At 43.8% G+C, this 18,254-nt stretch overlaps 1 protein-coding gene across 1 annotated transcript in view; it reads left to right on the forward strand.

The window, feature by feature from the left end:
• SLC44A3 (solute carrier family 44 member 3) overlaps positions 1-18,254 on the forward strand; it is an 86,601-nt gene that overhangs the window by 16,419 nt on the left and 51,928 nt on the right. Inside the window, 5 exon segments of the mRNA XM_033092098.1 lie at positions 7,395-7,555; positions 9,977-10,064; positions 10,869-10,870; positions 11,305-11,429; positions 14,448-14,634. Of these exon segments, the coding sequence (XP_032947989.1) occupies positions 7,395-7,555; positions 9,977-10,064; positions 10,869-10,870; positions 11,305-11,429; positions 14,448-14,634 (563 nt within the window).

Consider the following 18,254-nt stretch of genomic DNA (forward strand, 5'->3'; position numbering starts at 1 on the left):
ACATCATCTGATTTCAAGACTTATTATAAAGTTACAGTGATTAAGACAGTTTGGTGTTGGAATAAGGAGGGACTAATAAGTAAGTGGATCAGGATAGAGAGCCCAGAAATGGAACCACATATATGTGATCAATGATTTGTAGTGAAAGTACCAAAGCAATTTCATGGGGAAAATAAGTATTTTCAACATATCATGCAGAAATAAGTGGAAAGATACAGGAAAAAATGACTTTGTATGAGGAACAAAAATTAATTTGAGTAAATCTTAGACCTAAACATAAGAAATGGGAGTCTTATGTTGGAGTTCCTAGTGTGTGTTTAAGAAGGACCCTTGCATTTTTGATAGGAATGGCGGCAGCAGGGCGCACTTTCTGAGTTCTCCTCCGGATCTTATTACAAGCAGGACCTATAACCCATCAAAGAACTCTTTGCTCATCACACAGAACAGCTAAGAGACTCGTGGATTACTTGAAGCTAAGGATTACTTGAAGGTGCGCTAATTGGGCGAGCACGGGAAGGAAGGAAGGGAGCGGAGTGAAAACGAGCAGCGGCGGCGAAATCCCAGCCCGCAGCGGAGTCTCAGCCGGCGGCGGCGAAAACCGCGGTGGCACCCACAGTCCCGGGCACGCACGGGATCCCAGGGCGGAACGGAGAGCACAGAGACCAGGAGGTGGGCTCTTTCCCTGCGTCCCACGGCTGATTTTTCCTGCCGGGAGGGCGGCTAGTGGGCCCTGGGGCGGACAAAGAACACAGACTCCATACCTGGGCCCCCCCCCCCCCCCCGCTGGTACAATCCTACCCCCGCCCTTCCAGAGACTTAAACTGGCCCCTGAACTGAGGAGTAGTGTCAGATTACAGAGGAGCCGTAGTAGTGCTCAGGCTCTGGGAAGCCTGACAGACAGCCCTGACCCAGGGAGACTGGGAAGTGTGTGATTTTGGCTGTGCTAGGAGAGAAGAGACTCCTCCATCCCCAGCCCCCACCCTTTCTGGCCTGCCTAGGGCGGGGCAAGTGCAACTGCAGAGACACACCCAGAGATCAGCAGTAAGGTAGGCCCAGCTCTGGGCTTTCAGCAGATCAGAAATCTCCCGCCTGCACCCCCCCATACACACACACACTGAAGAAGTGCCCTAAGACTCAGGAGTACTGGACACGGGGCTGGTGGTGCTACTCTCAGTGTGCATATGTGCAGGCAAGGGCAGAAACTGCACTGACTTTGTAAAAACTATCATCCAGACCCCACAGGCCCACGCATTTAAGTCTGCAGTCCCAAAGTCACTCTGGGCACCAGGTGACAGGCTCTGCCTGCGCAATAAGCAGGGGGCTCTTTGGTACAGCAGAGGACAACCTGGACATTGCTTGGTGGGCTTAGGCCGAGACTGTCGCTGCTTTTTGTTTTGCTTTGTTTTGTTTTGTTTTGCTTTGTCTTTATATCTTTACTATCTTTGCCTGTGTCGAGTGGGGGTTATCGGGTGTTTTTGCATGTGAATGTATTTGATATTTTTCTTTGTTGTTGTTGTTGCTGTTGTGCTTGGTGATTTGCTTTGTTCTGAAACTGCCCTGCCGGGGCCCAGCTTGAGAGGCACGGGATTCAGCATATCCAGGGGCCAACTCCAGACCAAACCGGAGTGCTGCCGGGTTTGACCTGTAGGTCACACACCCAGAGGGGGTTCTCTGCAGGCACTGGAGCCCATAGAGCCAAACCACATTTGGGTGGTCAACCCTCACACAGCAGAGCCCCCTGCGGGGGGCAGAGCCAAGTCTCACAATGGGTCAGCCCAGGAGTTAACGCCACCTACTCACAAGCAAAAAGCAATTAAAGATCTTCTTGAACGGGACAGTGTGCACAACACAAGAGTCACCTTTGGAGCACACGCAGAGGAGGACGACGCTGTGCGAGTCAAATATAAAGGACACATACTACATAAGATAACCTAACAAGAACTAAGAACTCTAGGGGATCTACCTAATATATCAAAATAAACACAGAGAGTCAGCCAGAATGGGGGAACAAAGATACACGTCCCAAATAAAAGAACAGAAGAAACCTCCACAACTGGAACTAAATGAAGCAGACGTAACCAACCTTACAGAGACAGAGTTCAGAACACTGGTGATAATAATGTTTAAGGAGCTTAGAGAAGACATAAAAAAGGATGTAGAAATCATAACGAACAACCAGTTAGAACTAAAGAACACAATTACCGAAATTAAGAACTCACTTAAAGGAATTAACAGCAGGTTAGATGAAGCAGAGGATCGAATCAGCGACTCAGAAGACAAGGTAGCAGAGATCACCTAAACGAAACAAGAGAAAGAAAAAAGAATAAAAAACAATGAGGATGGCTTAAGAGACCTCTGGGATAACATCAAGCGCAACAACATGCGCATCATAGCAATACCAGAAGGTGAAGAGAGTAAGCAAGGGATTGAGAACATATTTGAAGTAATAATGTCTGAAAACTTCCCCGACCTGATGAAGGAAACCAACATACAAGCCCAGGAAATACAGAGAGTTCCAACCAGGATAAACCCAAACAGGTCCACACCAAGACACATTATAGTTAAAATGGCAAAGCTTAAAGACAAAGAGAGAATCCTAAAAGCAGCAAGAGAAAGACAGAGGGTTACATACAAGGGAACTCCCATAAGACTATCAAATGATTTTTCTACAGAAACATTGAAGGCCAGGAGGGAGTGGCAGGAGATACTCAAAGTGATGGAAAACAAAGGCCTACAACCTAGATTGCTTTATCCAGCAAGGCTATCATTTAAAGTTGATGGAGAGATAAAGAGCTTTCCAGAAAAAATAAGCTAAAGGAATTTATTACCACCAAGCCAGCATTGCAAGAAATACTAAAAGGACTTCTGTAAACAGAAGAAAGATCAAAACAACCTAACTACAAATTTAAAAATGGCAATAACTATGTACCTATCAATAATCACTTTAAATGTAAATGGATTACATGCTCCAATCAAGAGACATAGGGTGGCTGACTGGATAAGAAAGGAAGACCCTTGTATATGCTGTATACAAGAGACTCACCTCAGAACAAAAGACACACACAGGCTGAAAGTGAAGGGTTGGAGTAAGATATTTCATGCAAATGGAAACGAGAAAAAAGCTGGAGTTGCAATACTTATATCTGACAAAATAGACTTTAAAATGGAGAACATATTAAAAGATAAAGATGAGCACTATATAATAATAAAGGGATCGATCCGACAAGAGGACATAACCCTAGTAAACATCTATGCACCCAACATAGGAGCACCTAAATATATAAAACAGGTACTGACTGACATAAAGACAGAGATCAACAGTAACACTATCATAGTAGGGGACTTCAACACACCTCTGACACCAAGGGACAGGTCTTCCAGACAGAAAATCAATATGGAAACAACAGCCTTAAATGATACATTGGACCACTTGGATTTAATCGATATTTTCAGAACATTTCACCCCAATGCTGCAAAATACACGTTTTTCTCAAGCGCACATGGAACATTTTCCAACATAGACCATATGTTAGGCCACAAAACAAGTCTTGATAAATTTAAGAAAATTGAAATCATACCAATTGTCTCCTCTGATCACAATGCTATGAAATTAGAAATGAACTACAGGAAAAAAACTGGAAGACACACCAATTCATGGAGGCTGAATAACTTATTACTAAATAATGAATGGGTCAAGCAGGAGATCAAGGAAGAAATCAAAAGATATCTCGAGACAAACGAAAATGAAAACACCACGACCCAAAATCTGTGGGATTCCGCGAAAGCAGTCCTAAGAGGGAAATTCATAGCTTTGCAGGCCTACCTAAAGAAACAAGAAACGTCACTAATCAACAGTTTATCTTCACACTTAAGGGATTTGGAAAAAGAACAGCAAAATAAGCCCAAAGGGAGCACAAGGAAGGAGATAATAAAGATCAGAGCAGAAATAAATGAAATAGAAACCAGAAAAACAATACAAAAGATCAATGAATCCAAGAGTTGGTTCTTAGAGAAGATAAACAAAATCGACAAACCTTTACCCAGACTCATTAAAAAAAAGAGAGAGAGGACCCAAATTAATAAAATCAGAAATGAAAGAGGAGAAGTGACAACGGACACCACAGAAATACAAAAAGTTTTAAGAAGTTACTATGAGCCACTATATGCCAACAAATTTGACAATCTGGAAGAAATGGACAATTTTCTAGAGGCGTACAACCTTCCAAGGTTAACTCAAGAAGAAACAGAAAACCTGAATAGACTGATTACCACCACGGAAATTGAATCAGTAATCAATAACCTCCCAACAAACAAAAGCCCTGGACCAGATGGCTTTACAAGTGAATTTTACAAAACGTTCAAAAAAGAATTATCACCTATTCTCCTCAAGCTCTTCCAAAAAATCCAGAAGGAGGGAAGACTCCCAAACACTTTTTACGAAGCCACTATCACCCTGATCCCAAAATCAGACAAAGACACCACAAAAAAAGAAAACTACAGGCCGATATCTCTAATGAACATAGATGCAAAAATCCTCAACAAAATTTTAGCGAACAGAATTCAGCAATACATTAAAAAGATCATACACCATGATCAAGTGGGATTCATCCCTGGTATGCAAGGGTGGTTCAACATCCGCAAATCAATTAATGTGATACGCCACATTAACAAAATGAAAAATAAAAATCACATGATCATATCAATAGATGCAGAAAAAGCATTTGATAAAATCCAACAGCCATTTATGATAAAAACCCTTAAGAAAGTGGGAATAGAGGGATCATATCTCAACATAATAAAGGCCATATATGACAAACCCACAGCTAACATCATACTCAATGGGGAAAAGCTAAAACCATTCCCCCTAAGATCAGGAGGAACAAGGCAAGGTTGCCCACTATCTCTGCTTCTATTCAACATAGTGCTGGAAGTTCTAGCCACAGCAATCAGACAAGAAAAAGAAATAAAAGGCATCCAAATTGGTAAGGAGGAAGTAAAATTATCATAGTATGCAGATGATATGATACTATATATAGAGAACCCTAAAGACTCCACCAAGAAGCTATTAGAACTGATAGATGAATTTAGTAAAGTAGCAGGATACAAAATTAATATTCAGAAATCAGTTGCATTTGTATATACCAATAATAAAACATCAGAAGGAGAAATTAAAAAAGCAATCCCATTTACAATTGCTCCAAAGACTATAAAATACCTGGGAATAAATTTAACCAAAGAAGTAAAAGATCTGTACTCAGAAAATTATAAGACACTGAAGAAAGGAATGAAAGAAGATATAAATAGATGGAAACACATATCATGTTCATGGATAGGAAGAATTAATATAGTTAAAATGTCCATACTGCCTAAGGCAATATACATATTCAACGCAATTCCTATCAAACTACCAACGTCGTTTTTCACAGAAATAGAACATATAATCCTAAAATTTATATGGGACCATAAAAGACCCCGAATAGCAAAGGCAATCTTGAGAAATAAGAACAAAGTGGGAGGTATAACAATACCTGACTTCAAATTATACTACAAGGCTACAGTAATCAAAACAGCATGGTACTGGCATAAAAACAGACACATAGATCAATGGAACAGAATAGAGAGTCCAGAAATAAATCCACGCCTATATGGCCATTTAATCTATGACAATGGAAGCAAGAATGTACGATGGAATAAAGACAGTCTATTCAATAAATGGTGCTGGGAAATCTGGACAGACACATGCAAAAAAATGAAGCTGGACCACCTCCTTACACCATATACAAAAATAAATTCAAAATGGCTTAAAGACTTAAATGTAAGATCTGAAACCATAAAATACCTAGAAGAAGATATAGGAAGAAACTTCTCAGACATTACCCGGAGTAAGATTTTTACTGATATATCCCCTCGCTCGAGGGAAGTAAGAGAAAAAATAAACATGTGGGATTATATCAAACTAAAAAGTTTTTTCACAGCAAAGGAAACCATCAATAAAACAAAAAGGGATCCTACTGAATGGGAAAAGATATTTGCCAATGATATATCTGATAAGGGATTAATATCACAAATCTATGAAAAACTCATTCAACTCAACTCCAAAAAAACAAACGACCCAATTAAAAAATGGGCAGAGGACTTGAAGAGACATTTTTCTAAAAAGGACATACAGATGGCAAACAGACATATGACGAAATGCTCAACCTCACTAACCATCAGAGAAATGCAGATAAAAACCACAATGAGATACCACCTCACCCCAGTCAAAATGGCTATCATCAATAAATCAACAAACAACAAGTGCTGGCGCGGATGTGGAGAAAAGGGAACGCTTGTGCACTGTTGGTGGGATTGCAGATTGGTGCAGCCACTATGGAAAACAGTATGGAGGTATCTCAAAAATCTGAAAATGGAACTACCCTATGATCCAGTAATTCCACTCCTAGGTATCTATCCGGAGAAATCCAAAACTCCAATTCAAAAATCTTTATGCACTCCTATGTTTATTGCAGCACTATACACAATAGCTAAGACATGGAAACAACCAAAATGCCCATCGGTAGATGACTGGATTAAGAAACAGTGGTACATTTATACAATGGAGTATTACGCAGCCATAAAGAAGAAAGAAATCTTACCATTTGCAACAACATGGATGGACCTAGAGAACATTATGTTAAGTGAAATAAGTCAGACAGAGAAAGATAAGTACCATATGATCTCACTTATATGCGGAATCTAAAGAAAAGAATAAGTGAATGAACTAATCAGAAACAGTTTTGGAGACAAAGAGGAAAAACTGAGGGTTGCTAGATAGGCGGGGGGGTGGGGGTGGGGGGGAGGTTGAAGGGATTGGAGGGCAGTCGATGACCACAGGATGGCCACGGGGTTTGAAAATTAATCTGGGGAATGTAATTTAGTGGTTACCAGAGGGTAAGGGGGTTGGGGGGTGGGAGATGAGGGTAAGGGAGATCAAATATATGGTGATGGAAGGAGAACTGACTCTGGGTGGTGAACACACAATGTCATTTATAGATGATGTGATACAGAATTGCACACCTGAAATCTATGTAATTTTACTAACAATTGTCACCCCAATAAATTTAAAAAAAAAAAAAAAAAAAAGAAGGACCCTCGACATGAGCATCAGCAGGTTGCTCTCCAAATTCAGGTGTCTGTTGTCTAGGAGTGCCCGTAATCATTTCCCAAACGGAGCATCAGCTAGTCACTGTAGCAGCAGTTGCCTGGCTTTCTAAGAGGTACTTTGCACACAGGGTGATAAACCTTTTTTTGTTACTGCGTATCTTATGCTTTCTTGGTTGTTGAGAATTTTAAATAAACATGTTTTTTAAAGATAAGTAATTAAACCTCTTTAGCAGTCCGTCTTTTATTTTTAGCAAGTCTTTTCCCTTGTTCAATCGATGCATTCCTCAAACACTGGAATGCTATTCTCTGTTTGCATCTGTTTTGGTAAATGATGTTGACACCCTCCATCGAATTCTAAGTGGAATAATATCAGGAAGAGACACAATCCTTGGCCTGTGTATCCTCTCATTAAGTAAGTTTCAGTTAATTTTATTTCGTGATGATTTATGAATTGCCAAAGTTCCTTGCACTTATGTATATTGTACAATGTAAATTAACTTCTTAAATATAAAACTTCACTGTGTATATTTTCTTTATAGATGTATTTTCAATGTTTCAGGTTCAAGTGGGAGAGGGGACAATATAATTGGGGGAAGACCAGCTGGTTCTCTGCCAAGAGGCCTCACGAGGTGGGGATGCCATAATATAGTGACCATGTTCTAGTGCCTGGTCCTAAGCTCTGCATAAAGATGGATGTGCAAAGCAGAATGCCAGTTTATGAACTGGCCATGAAAAGTACAGCTTTCAGAGGGACCAGAAACACATGTCTTCCGACCTTTCCATAGGCAAGCCAGATCAGAAGGCCGCTTAGTGAACAGTGGAACGAGTTGCCCATCCAGGTCAAATAGCATCAGACAGCAATGGCATGATGTGTCCAACTCTTCCAAGGAGCATCTCTGCTTTGGGTTGTGGGCAGGTCAAGGCCTTGAGCCAGGATACGCCTCTTCCGGGCCTTTGTGGAAACAGCTACAGACTTCTTAACCCTTTGACTTCCCATTTTCTATGTTTCAGCTTGATGAGCCCCTTTAAGAGTTGACTTTCTCTTTGAATAAGTTGATACACTCTGCCGCTGTGAGCAATAATACTAGCCCATTATCTACCTCTTTCTACACTGGCTGCCTCCCAACCTCTGGATTGAAAGAAACTCTTTCGTCAGATATGAACATGATTTTGCCAGTTTACAAATTGAGTTTTCCATAATTTCAGTACCAAAATATTACTAATTCCTGAATGCTTGGGATGCTTAACTGGTCACCAGAGTTCTTATGACTCAAATGGGCTAGGCATTGTTCTTACTTTTTTTTTTTTAAGTGTGTTTTTCCAGGACCCATCAGCTCCAAGTCAAGTAGTTGTTTCAATCTAGTTGTGGAGGGCGCAGCTCACAGTGGCCCATGTGGGGTTCGAACCAGCAACCTTGTGAAGAGCACCACGCCCTAACCAACTGAGCTAACTGGCCGCCCATACTCTTAAGTCATTCATACCTAAGCAGAATCCTATTGCCTTTTGCAGGAAAGGAAACCTGAGGCTTGGAGAGGCTAAGTGACTTGGCCAAGGTCACACACCTTGTAGAGTAGGGGGCAGAGGTGAGACTGAACTCAGATCTGATTCCAAACCCATGTTCTTAACTACTGCACTGAAACAGCTATATTTAATCCTGATTTCTTCCTCAGAAAAATGAAGTAAACTAGTATTTATAAATTCACTATAATACTTAGAATAAATTTATAAACTTAAAAACCCAAGTATTGGACAATAATATGCAGATTTTTTACATAGCTTGCCATATAATTGGAATCTTAATTTTTTCATTTTTAAAGGCATTAATCTTTCATATTTAATAAGAATAAATAAACATGTTTTTTAAAGATAAGTAATTAAACCTCTTTACCATTCCATCTTTTATTTTTAGCAAGTCTTTTCCCTTGTTTAATCGATGCATCCCTCAAACACCGGAATGCTATCTGAAAACACTTAAAGTGAGAGGTTTTTTGGTTTTTGGTATTTTTTAAAGATTGTATTGGGGAAGGGGAACAGTGTGTATTTCCAGGACTTTATTGGGGAACCGTGTGTTTTTCCCAGGACTAGAGTTTCCAGGAGGGAATTCCCGCCTATTCTCGTGATTTTTTTTGCTTTCCCGTTCCCGAATCCTGAGAAAAGTTGGTCGGGAAATCGGGAAAATTGGCTCCTTGAACCCAGGTGGTTGGTAGTATTGGCCATCACTTTGTGGAAATGATTCATCGTGGAGAACAGAAAACAGTTTATATCTCAGGATTCGGGAACAGGAAAGTGAGAAAAATTCCTGAGAACAGGTGGGAATTCCCACCCGGAAACCCTACCCAGGAACCATCAGCTCCAAGTCAAATTGTTGTCCTTCAATCTAGTTGTGGAGGGCACAGGTCAGCTCCAAGTCCAGTGGCCATTCTAGTTGCGGGGGGTGGGGGGGGCACAGCCCACCATTCCATGCAGGAGTTGAACCGGCAAACTTGTTAAGAGCAGGCTCTCCAACCAACTGAGCCATCTGGCCACCCAAAAGTGAGAGCTTTTCATAAGCCCAGTAAGAAGTTAAAAGAGTTAAGTATGATTAAAAATTTTAAATGGTTCATTAGGACTTGAAAGAAAAAAATGTTTTGAGTATTTGGGAATAAAACCTGCTTAAGTTTTTTGTTTTGTTTTGTTTTGTTTTTAATTCAAGAAGAATGCTTGCACTTTCAGAAGCTGGCTTATAGTAGTGACTGAACTCATCTATGCTTCAGCCCTCACTCTTCTGGAGAGTTTAGTCATTATCTCCCTCACACCTTGGTTGCTGTAGTTTCTGTTTTGCTTAACTTTTCAGGCTTGTCTTTGGCCATGGTGTTCACCTTCCGATTCATCACCACCCTTCTGGTTCACACTTTCATTGCATTGGATATTTTTGGACTGTTGTATAAGTATTTCCACTTGATTTATTTCTTTTTGATTAATAGAAAAGCCTTTCTGTTAAGTATAGAACTTAAAAATTGCCATTTTTGAGCTAAAAGGGATCTTAGAGTCTTTCATCCAACCCCGCCAGGTTACATATGAGAAGACAGGCCCAGGGAGGGCAAGGTGAGTAGCTTATATCTCACAGGTGATGGCAGAGTTAACGCCCAGTCTGTTGTGTCTTCTACACTATGCCCTCTGAGACGAGCCTGCCATTTGAGTGACCTGCTATCCATACAATTAAAAGACAATTCCAATGCCTGTTGGAAGCCTCTTAAAGGATTTCTTCTGAATTTGCACATCACCCACTGACATGTGGGTGCCCACATTGTCATGCAAAGGCTATGACCCATCTGAAGACATGTAGGCCCTGAGCTGGGTCCCTGGAAACCCTCTCCTGTACCCACTGTTTCCCTATTCATTGCTGGATTTGGGGCCCATCCAAGAAATGTGGGGAGAGGGAGTCCAAGAGGCAGGGGCATGGAGGAGGCTCAAGGCAGCAGCTATTTACTAACTGGTGTGGGGTATTTGAGTTTTTAGTCATTGGTACAGCCATAGTGTTTCATTCCCCCATTAATCACCTGTGCCCTCAGCCATTTCAAGCCTCACTGCTCACAGGTACACAGTGCGCCTGGGCTGGAGTACCTGCACTGCAGCTGGTGAGGGATGCTTTCCCATCTACAACTAGTAAAGACAACTGTGACTTTCCCAGTCGCTGTATATGGTGTAGGTGGCAGTGCCTGAATGCAGAGCATTTGCAATTTAAGGTGTCTGCCCGTTTTTATAGGTGCCATTTCTAGTCTCTTGTAGGAGTTGTCACCAGCAGAGCTCGTTTGGAAGTTTTAGACTTTGGACTCTAATGTTGTTCCTATCACCATCCTGTTGGTGCAGTTTCCTCCCTGCTCACACCCAGACCCAACCTGTGGGCTGGGCTGATGGGACACACTTGTATTCTGGGGTCAACGCACTGCATGTCCCAAAGATAAGAATCTACTCCAGATCTGGAGTGGGGGGTGGGAGTTAGGGGCTGCACTGGCTCTGTCTAGCTCCTTCAGAGAGCTCGTCTTGCTGTAAAGCCTAGGGATTTGGGACCTACTGCCTGAGCCTGGCAACCCGGTATATGGTCCCACATATTGGGATGGGGGGTGGAGGGAGTGGTTACCTGATGGCAGGTGCTGAGCCCCACAGTGCTTTGCTTTCCAGTTGTCTGCGGTGTCTTATGGTGGCTGTATTATGACTATACCAATGACCTCAGCATAGCATTGGACACAAAAAGGGAAAGTATGACGTGCTTGCTGGGGTTTGCTGTTGTATCTACAGTTCTCACGGTAAGAAACGTGCTGCCAGTAAGAGGTCAAGTAACCAGGCAGAACTCTGAAATCCAAATAATTGGATTTTAAACAGAAACAGCTCGAATGTGATTTTATTTCACCTCAGAGTGTGCATCCATATTCATGTAGGGAATGGACACACATAGTTCAGGTTTTATTTGAGATTCCTTCATGGGGATACATAAAAACATTCAAAAAATAAGAAAAAGGTGTCTTCCTTCTTTCCAAGTCATTTCTACCGTCTCTCAGAGTTTGATTTTGTTACTTGTGCTGATTTATTGTCCTTGAAGATAGAAGAACCATTTTTACCCCAAGTGGCTGTAAGGTGGACACTGTAAGGTGGAGAGGGGGCAGACTTAAAACAGTTCCTGTTTCCTGTTTGTGAGGATGGATGCTCTGTTCTCTCATGGTGTGACAGCTCGCACTGCCCTGGAGCACAGAGAGCCCTTTGTTTCCAAACCTGCAGGCTGCTGGGTTATTTTGATGTTCCAAGAACCTGCCATCTCCCGGTGAACTCTCTGGTTGAAAACAGGCCAACAGAGTGTTGTTGAAGCAGCAGATATGGTTGTGGGGGGAGGGTGGTTCATCACGCCCCAGGTAGTATCAGAAGTGCTGGAATCACGAGGACCCTGGAGAGGGTCTGGAGGTGAATTCAGGGGACCCGTGATCACCTTTGCTAGCGTTGCTTACTGTTTTGTGGAGGAGCACTCATCAGGAGTTTCCAGAAGCCCATTCATTCTTTCAGCAAATAGATTCTCTCACAACTCAGTTCTCTCCTAAGGAAACCCTTCAGCTCCCATGTGTAGTACATTCTTCACATTTCCTCCTTTCTAGTGAGTTTAGGTCTGTGTTCTTCACAAAAACTGTGCTCAGGGAGCAAGTGTGTGATGAGGTAAAGCACCGGATTTGTCCAGCCTCAGGCAAGGACCGGCCCATAGCTGAGCCAGGTCCTGTGAAGGAGGCTGGGGAAAAAGGGCCCCTGTACCCCAGGCCAGGTGCTGGGGCTGCTGGGCATCAGGGGATGAGTAGGGCTGGGAGTTGTGGAGAGAGCCCCTTTACTCCCTGAGCCCTCCATAGTGCTTCCTTTGTCTTCACACACTGAACCTTTAAATGGCCACCCAAATGCCAGGGTCCGAGGTGAATTTTCCTCCTCACCATGTGTCAGGTGAGTGAAAGGGAAGGCTGTGAGGGCAGAGAGGGGCTGTTTTCACCTGTGTCTGTGAGGACCAACCCCTGGCTGGTACAGAGGATAGAACTGAACCAGAGCTCACACACACTTATTTGGCACATATGTCGCTGGATGAGCTTATTCTCATAAAAGCCCTAGACTCTTCATCGTCATTACCATTTACTGAGCCCTACTACTGTGAACAGAGCTCTGCACTACGCAATGGAGCCAGCAAGACACAACACACAGATAACACATGTCCCATGATAAGGTGAATTACAAAGCAAGGAATACCATGACATGGTGCACTGCGGAAGATCCCAGCCTTTGCAATCTCGGATCTACATTCAAATCCACACCCCAATCTGTGACCTTGGAGAAATGACTTGGCGTCTTAGGCCTCAGTCTCCTCATCTGTCAAATGGGAATAGTACTATAAGCTTGCCCACAAGGGTGTGGCGTTCCCTCTTCTTAAGGGGGCATCTGGTGGGAAGCTTGAATTCCCACCAGAGAGCGCCCACCTCCCCCACCGCCCCCAGTGCTCACTGGCTTGAGACCAGAGGCTGAGGAGCTGGGCAGGCTATGGAGCAAGAGGATGGCCATGCCCAGGGAAACTACTGCCTGCCAGCTTCCCCCTGCTAGCCCAGTCTTGGCTCTGCAAACCCCTGCACAAAGTGAGGGAAGGAGGACAGGGAGAGAAAGCCAGGTTATGTCCCCTAGCACTCGCTGGTCTCCAAGGGGAAAGAGGAGATGTCAGCTGCTCCTCTTCTTCCTTTATTCCCCGCTCCTTGCTCCTGCTTTCCCAGGCAAGGGAAAAAGAGGAGAAAACCCACATTAGCAAGAGAGAAATAGAAGCAGAAGGAACGTCACCTCCCTAACACTCATCCCTTCATTCTCACCTTGGAGTCCCATTTCTCCTCTCCCCATGCCCTCCCCACGTGTTGGAGCCCAGCAGAGACCCCGAGAGTCTCACCTAGTGTCCTGAATCCTGGGAAGATCCTCATCTGCTACCAAGACCACTTGGGTGGGGATATGTTCCTGCCTTCTGAGTTCCTAGCAGATGCCTTGTAAATCAACTTGAAAATGTTGTTCTGGGAAGATGGAAGCTGCTGTGAATAGTATTGAAATAGCTTCAATATAACTGTTAGTGATAATGAAGAAAACTGGGTAAATGGCAGTAAAGCTTTGCTCAGAGCATCAGCCTAGGATCACAGGCTGAAATGCAGCACTTTTGCAGCTTTGAGCCCAGAAGAGTGAAGTTGAGGCTTGGCCCCTGTGGCAACGCCTCTCCTTGAAGAAACTCGCCAGTGTACAGAATGAGAGAGATGGCAGTGGCTGGGCCAGAATGTGGGGACAAAGGTGGTCTGTTTCTTTAATATGATATTTATATGCAGGGAGCTAAGGCCAGGAGGGACGAAGTCACAGAAGTTTCTTTAAGGCATAATCACTGTCCTTCTCCTTCATGCTTGTGTTCCCTGCCTTTTGCAGTCCTTCAGCATTCCTTGAGTAGCTCAGGTGTTGAGGTGGGAGGATGGATAGAAGACTGTTCCCTGACCCTGGAGGACCTATTCTCATTTTCTTTGCATTTTCTCTTGCTCTCTAACCAGATTGCAGGCTCCTCTAGGGCAGGGATTACATCCTGTTCACTGTTACTACAGCTGCAGAATCCAGCCTAGGAACCAGCATGTAGTAGATGCTCAATTTGTGTTTGAGAATTTATCTGTTCAGTGATAATAAAAGCAGTGAGTAGCTATCTTAAAAGAACTGTTTGTTGAGATATCAGTACAATATTAGGGTCTGTTTTATGCTCTTCTCAGTTCTTCACTATTTTATCCCTTTCTCACCAGGCAGTTCTGCTTGTCTTGATTTTTGTCCTGAGAAAGAAAAAGGAATCGGCAGTTGAACTTCTCTGGGTCACAAATAAAGCCATTAGCAGCTCTCCTTTCCTGCTGTTCCAGCCACTGTGGACATTTGCAATCCTCATCATCTTCTGGGTCCTCTGGGTGGCTGTGCTCCTGAGCCTGGGGACTGCAGGTAAGGGCAGTGGGCTTCACCTTGGAGTCAGGAACAGAAACCCTCACCATTTTGGAACCATCAGCCATTTTTTATAGGGACCAAACCTCTTGTGGACTAGAGGTGTCTGATGACAACAGTGACGGTGCTTGGGTCTCTGTTATAATGGAAGTCGGGAAAATTCTTTTTTCTCTTTTGTGTTGGCTTTAAAAAAGCTGGATTTGTGTTTCATGAGAGAATAAATTCAGCAAGAACTGAAAGAGCTTTAGGAAAAAAAAATGACAATATTTTTAAAGAGCCTATAGAAAGAATCTTATCAAATGTCTCTTTTGGATTTAAGCTTTACCCAAGGTAATTTACCAATTCCTATCAAATTAGTAGGTGATAAAGAAGAACCCTGGAAAGGCCCTAATAAACTGTTGTTGTGCACAACAGAGCCAGCTTAAGTTAAAGCAAGCCCAGACTGAAGTTCGTTTGGTGCTGAGAAGATGGCACTGTATCCTCCATCCTCCTGTCATATCTGTACCGTGGGCTTCTACCAGACATTCCTCAGAATCGGCTATGGTGCTTTACTAAAATACAGGTGCTTGGGCCCCACCCTCAGAGATTCTGATTCATTTGGTTTGAGGTAGGACTAAGTATCTCCATGTTTTCTAGGTGACATTCTAGAGCTGTGCTATTCAAAGTGCTGTTGCAAACCAGAGAAGGAGCTTAGGCCAGAATGTATATCACTCATTGCTTCCTTCATCGAGAAAGTCTTACTATGCAGAAACAACGTCAGCAGAAAGAAACAGTGGGCTTAGTGATACAGTTGATGTACATTCCAGTACAAGCTCCTTATCTCACTACAGGCTGGGAACCATGGTATGAGGACCGGCGGCCAGTCTGTGGACCACACTTTGAGTGGCACTACTCTAGGTCTTCTCTAACTCCTTCATTTGATTTGGTTAAGGCCCAGATTCACACCCTGATGTGAGTACAAAGTGTAAGGTGCTGTTTGAGACTGTCACCAGGCCGTTAAGAACCACAGCAGATGTCAAATCAACAAGGCTAATGTGATTCCTTAGTGATTTATCAAGTTTAGTTCCAGTCATGTATGTTAGAACAACTGCTTTGTAGTAGGTTCTTAGTGAACTGGGTTCTCTTCCCTCTTCTCTGGAGTGACCTCTCAGAGATACTTCAAGATGGTCAGCAGGCTCTCTGCAAGACACAGCCTTTAGAAGCCCATATTTCCAGCTTCAGAGATGCTATAGGGGCAGTCTCTTCTTTTGGGGGTTCTCTGGAAGCTTGCTGAAGGCCTGCAGTGAACTTCTGATAACTATCCAGGAAGGAACCCTGGTCAAACAGGTACAGGACTGTAATCAATCAGGATGAGGCTTGTCTAAATGAAAGAAAACTCAAAACAGTGGCTTAAACAAAATATAAGGTAATTTCTCTCTCACATAAATGAAATCCACAAGGAGACCCCATGCCAGCATAGTCCTCCAGAGGTCAAGGTCCCAGTTACCTTCTCTCTTGTTCTACAGCCTCTACCACTTTCTTCCACCTCGTAGCTGAAATGGACACTCGGGCTCCAAGAAGCAGGCCCTATCTAGCCTTTAGGAAGGTGGCAGGGAGGAAGATGAGCACGTTCCTCCCTCCCTCACCCCCACCTAGCAGTCGTAACAGCACTTCCACTTACACCCCATTGGCCAAACCCTAGTTACAAGGTGTTATAAGCATCACAACCCCCTTTCAGTGTGTGTGTTGCTATGCTCAAGGTATAGGCAAGAAAATTGAGGTTGTGAGCGTCATTTGCTGAGGGTCATCCAGCTAGGAAGCGTGATGGCTCTCTGACTCCAGAGCTCTAGAATAGAGCCTGTAATCTTTCCCCCACTGCACATTTTCCTGTGTCGGGGATACAAAGCTAGGAAGTCAACATTAGGCCTCCTCAGGTTTGTATGTTCAAGAGGAAGCAGTACTGTGACCTGGCTGGTGGACAGGGCCGTATCCACAATGGGGTGTTTGGGGCCTGTGACTGCAGGGCCAGGGGTTGAAACCAGAGTGGCTGGGAGTGAGGTGTGGCAGCAGGTGGCAGGGCATGGCTCCCACCCACTGTCCCTATGGGATGAAGGAAGTTGTCTCTGTGGATAAACCTCCATGCTTCGGAGCAGGGCACAGTCCTTCATTCATTCTTTAATTCACAAAAGTTAGGTGAGCACTGTGGGGATGAGGTCCTGAGCAAGACACTGGAGAACAGTGGCTATCCCTCACCACAGCACATAGAGTTGAGCAGAACAGACTGACAGTTAAAAATGTGCTCATGGCAAAGGTTGATGAACATCAGGATAGGAGAAATTTGGGGAGCCACGAGAGTGCCAGAACAAGTTGGAGAAGGCTTCTCAGAGGTTGGGCTGGAAATTGCCAGATCAGAAAACACAGAGAGAGGCAAAAGGGGATTCAGAAAGTTCACGACCAAACACAGAGGAAAAGGAGAGGGCCAGTCCTGAGAGTTGAGGGTGCAGTCAGAGAGGAACAGGCCTCAAGGCGGACTTAGGGGTGAGTTTCCAGCATGGTGTTCCTCTAGGTCTCCCTCTTAGGTTCAAGCTGGACGCAGGGCCTAGGGTGCATTAAATAGCTTCCCTCCGGGACTGAGAGCAAGGGGGGTAGGGAGACGGTAGGCTACTATGTGGGCTGAAGGTAGCACGTCTTTCTAGAGCCACCTCAGGGGTCATGTATTAAAATATAGTAGTTCTCTGTCAGTGGAAGGAGCAAAATGAGCAAGAGCGAGAGGAATAGAGGGGCAGAATAGCGGGGCAGAGTGGCTACCAGGACTAACAGCAGTATCAATGAGCAAGCTGATTTTACATTTCACACAGTGACCACCTTTCTGCCTCCCTGGGGTTGGGGTTTACAAAAACCAGAGTGGCATCCATTCAGGTCACCTGAGTCTCCTTTCCATTTACTTGTGGGCTGACCCTGGTGCAGAAAACTCCTTTTGTCTTCGAAGGCCTTTTTACCCAGTGTCAGAGCAACAGCTTGGGCCAGGGCAGGTCGGCAGCTGCATCCCTTTGTTTCACATCATTTTATCTCAGGAGATGCTCCAGCGATGCTTAGAGAGCCTGTGAGCCACTCTCAAGGCTCAGGAAAAGATGCAGGTGATCTGGATGGTGAGAGACATGGGCAGAGCACCTGATTGTCTCATTTCATATCCCCCCAGGCAGTTACAGTGAAGACAGGCTCCCTCTTTAGCCTATGCCCAATGTCGTGTGAGGGTGTCCTCAGTGGATAAACAGCTGTGAATTTTTTATTGTGTCAGATGGTTGAATGAATTAGTATTTTAATGTGTAAAAAGAAAAAAATACAGAAAAAGTGAACTTAGATTGATGACTTTGGTCCAGATGATCTATTTGTTTAATGACTGTAAATCAGTCTTTGAACTAGTTGAGAAATCCTGGCTTATCTGGGAACTTTTTAAGTAAAGCATTTTACGGCCCCCAACAATGAGATTTATTAGTCCTTGTCTGCTACCAGCAACATGACAGGAACTACTAAAATCCAGTGGGAACATGTGAAAACCCTAATAACCTTGAGAATCTAGCAGGTGCAATTGGCAGGTTGGAAAGAGCTCATGTAATCTGATTGCCCCCAGTTGTCACTAA

The sequence above is a fragment of the Rhinolophus ferrumequinum genome, chromosome 22 (assembly GCF_004115265.2).
Source record: "Rhinolophus ferrumequinum isolate MPI-CBG mRhiFer1 chromosome 22, mRhiFer1_v1.p, whole genome shotgun sequence".
Classification (NCBI taxonomy): domain Eukaryota; kingdom Metazoa; phylum Chordata; class Mammalia; order Chiroptera; family Rhinolophidae; genus Rhinolophus; species Rhinolophus ferrumequinum.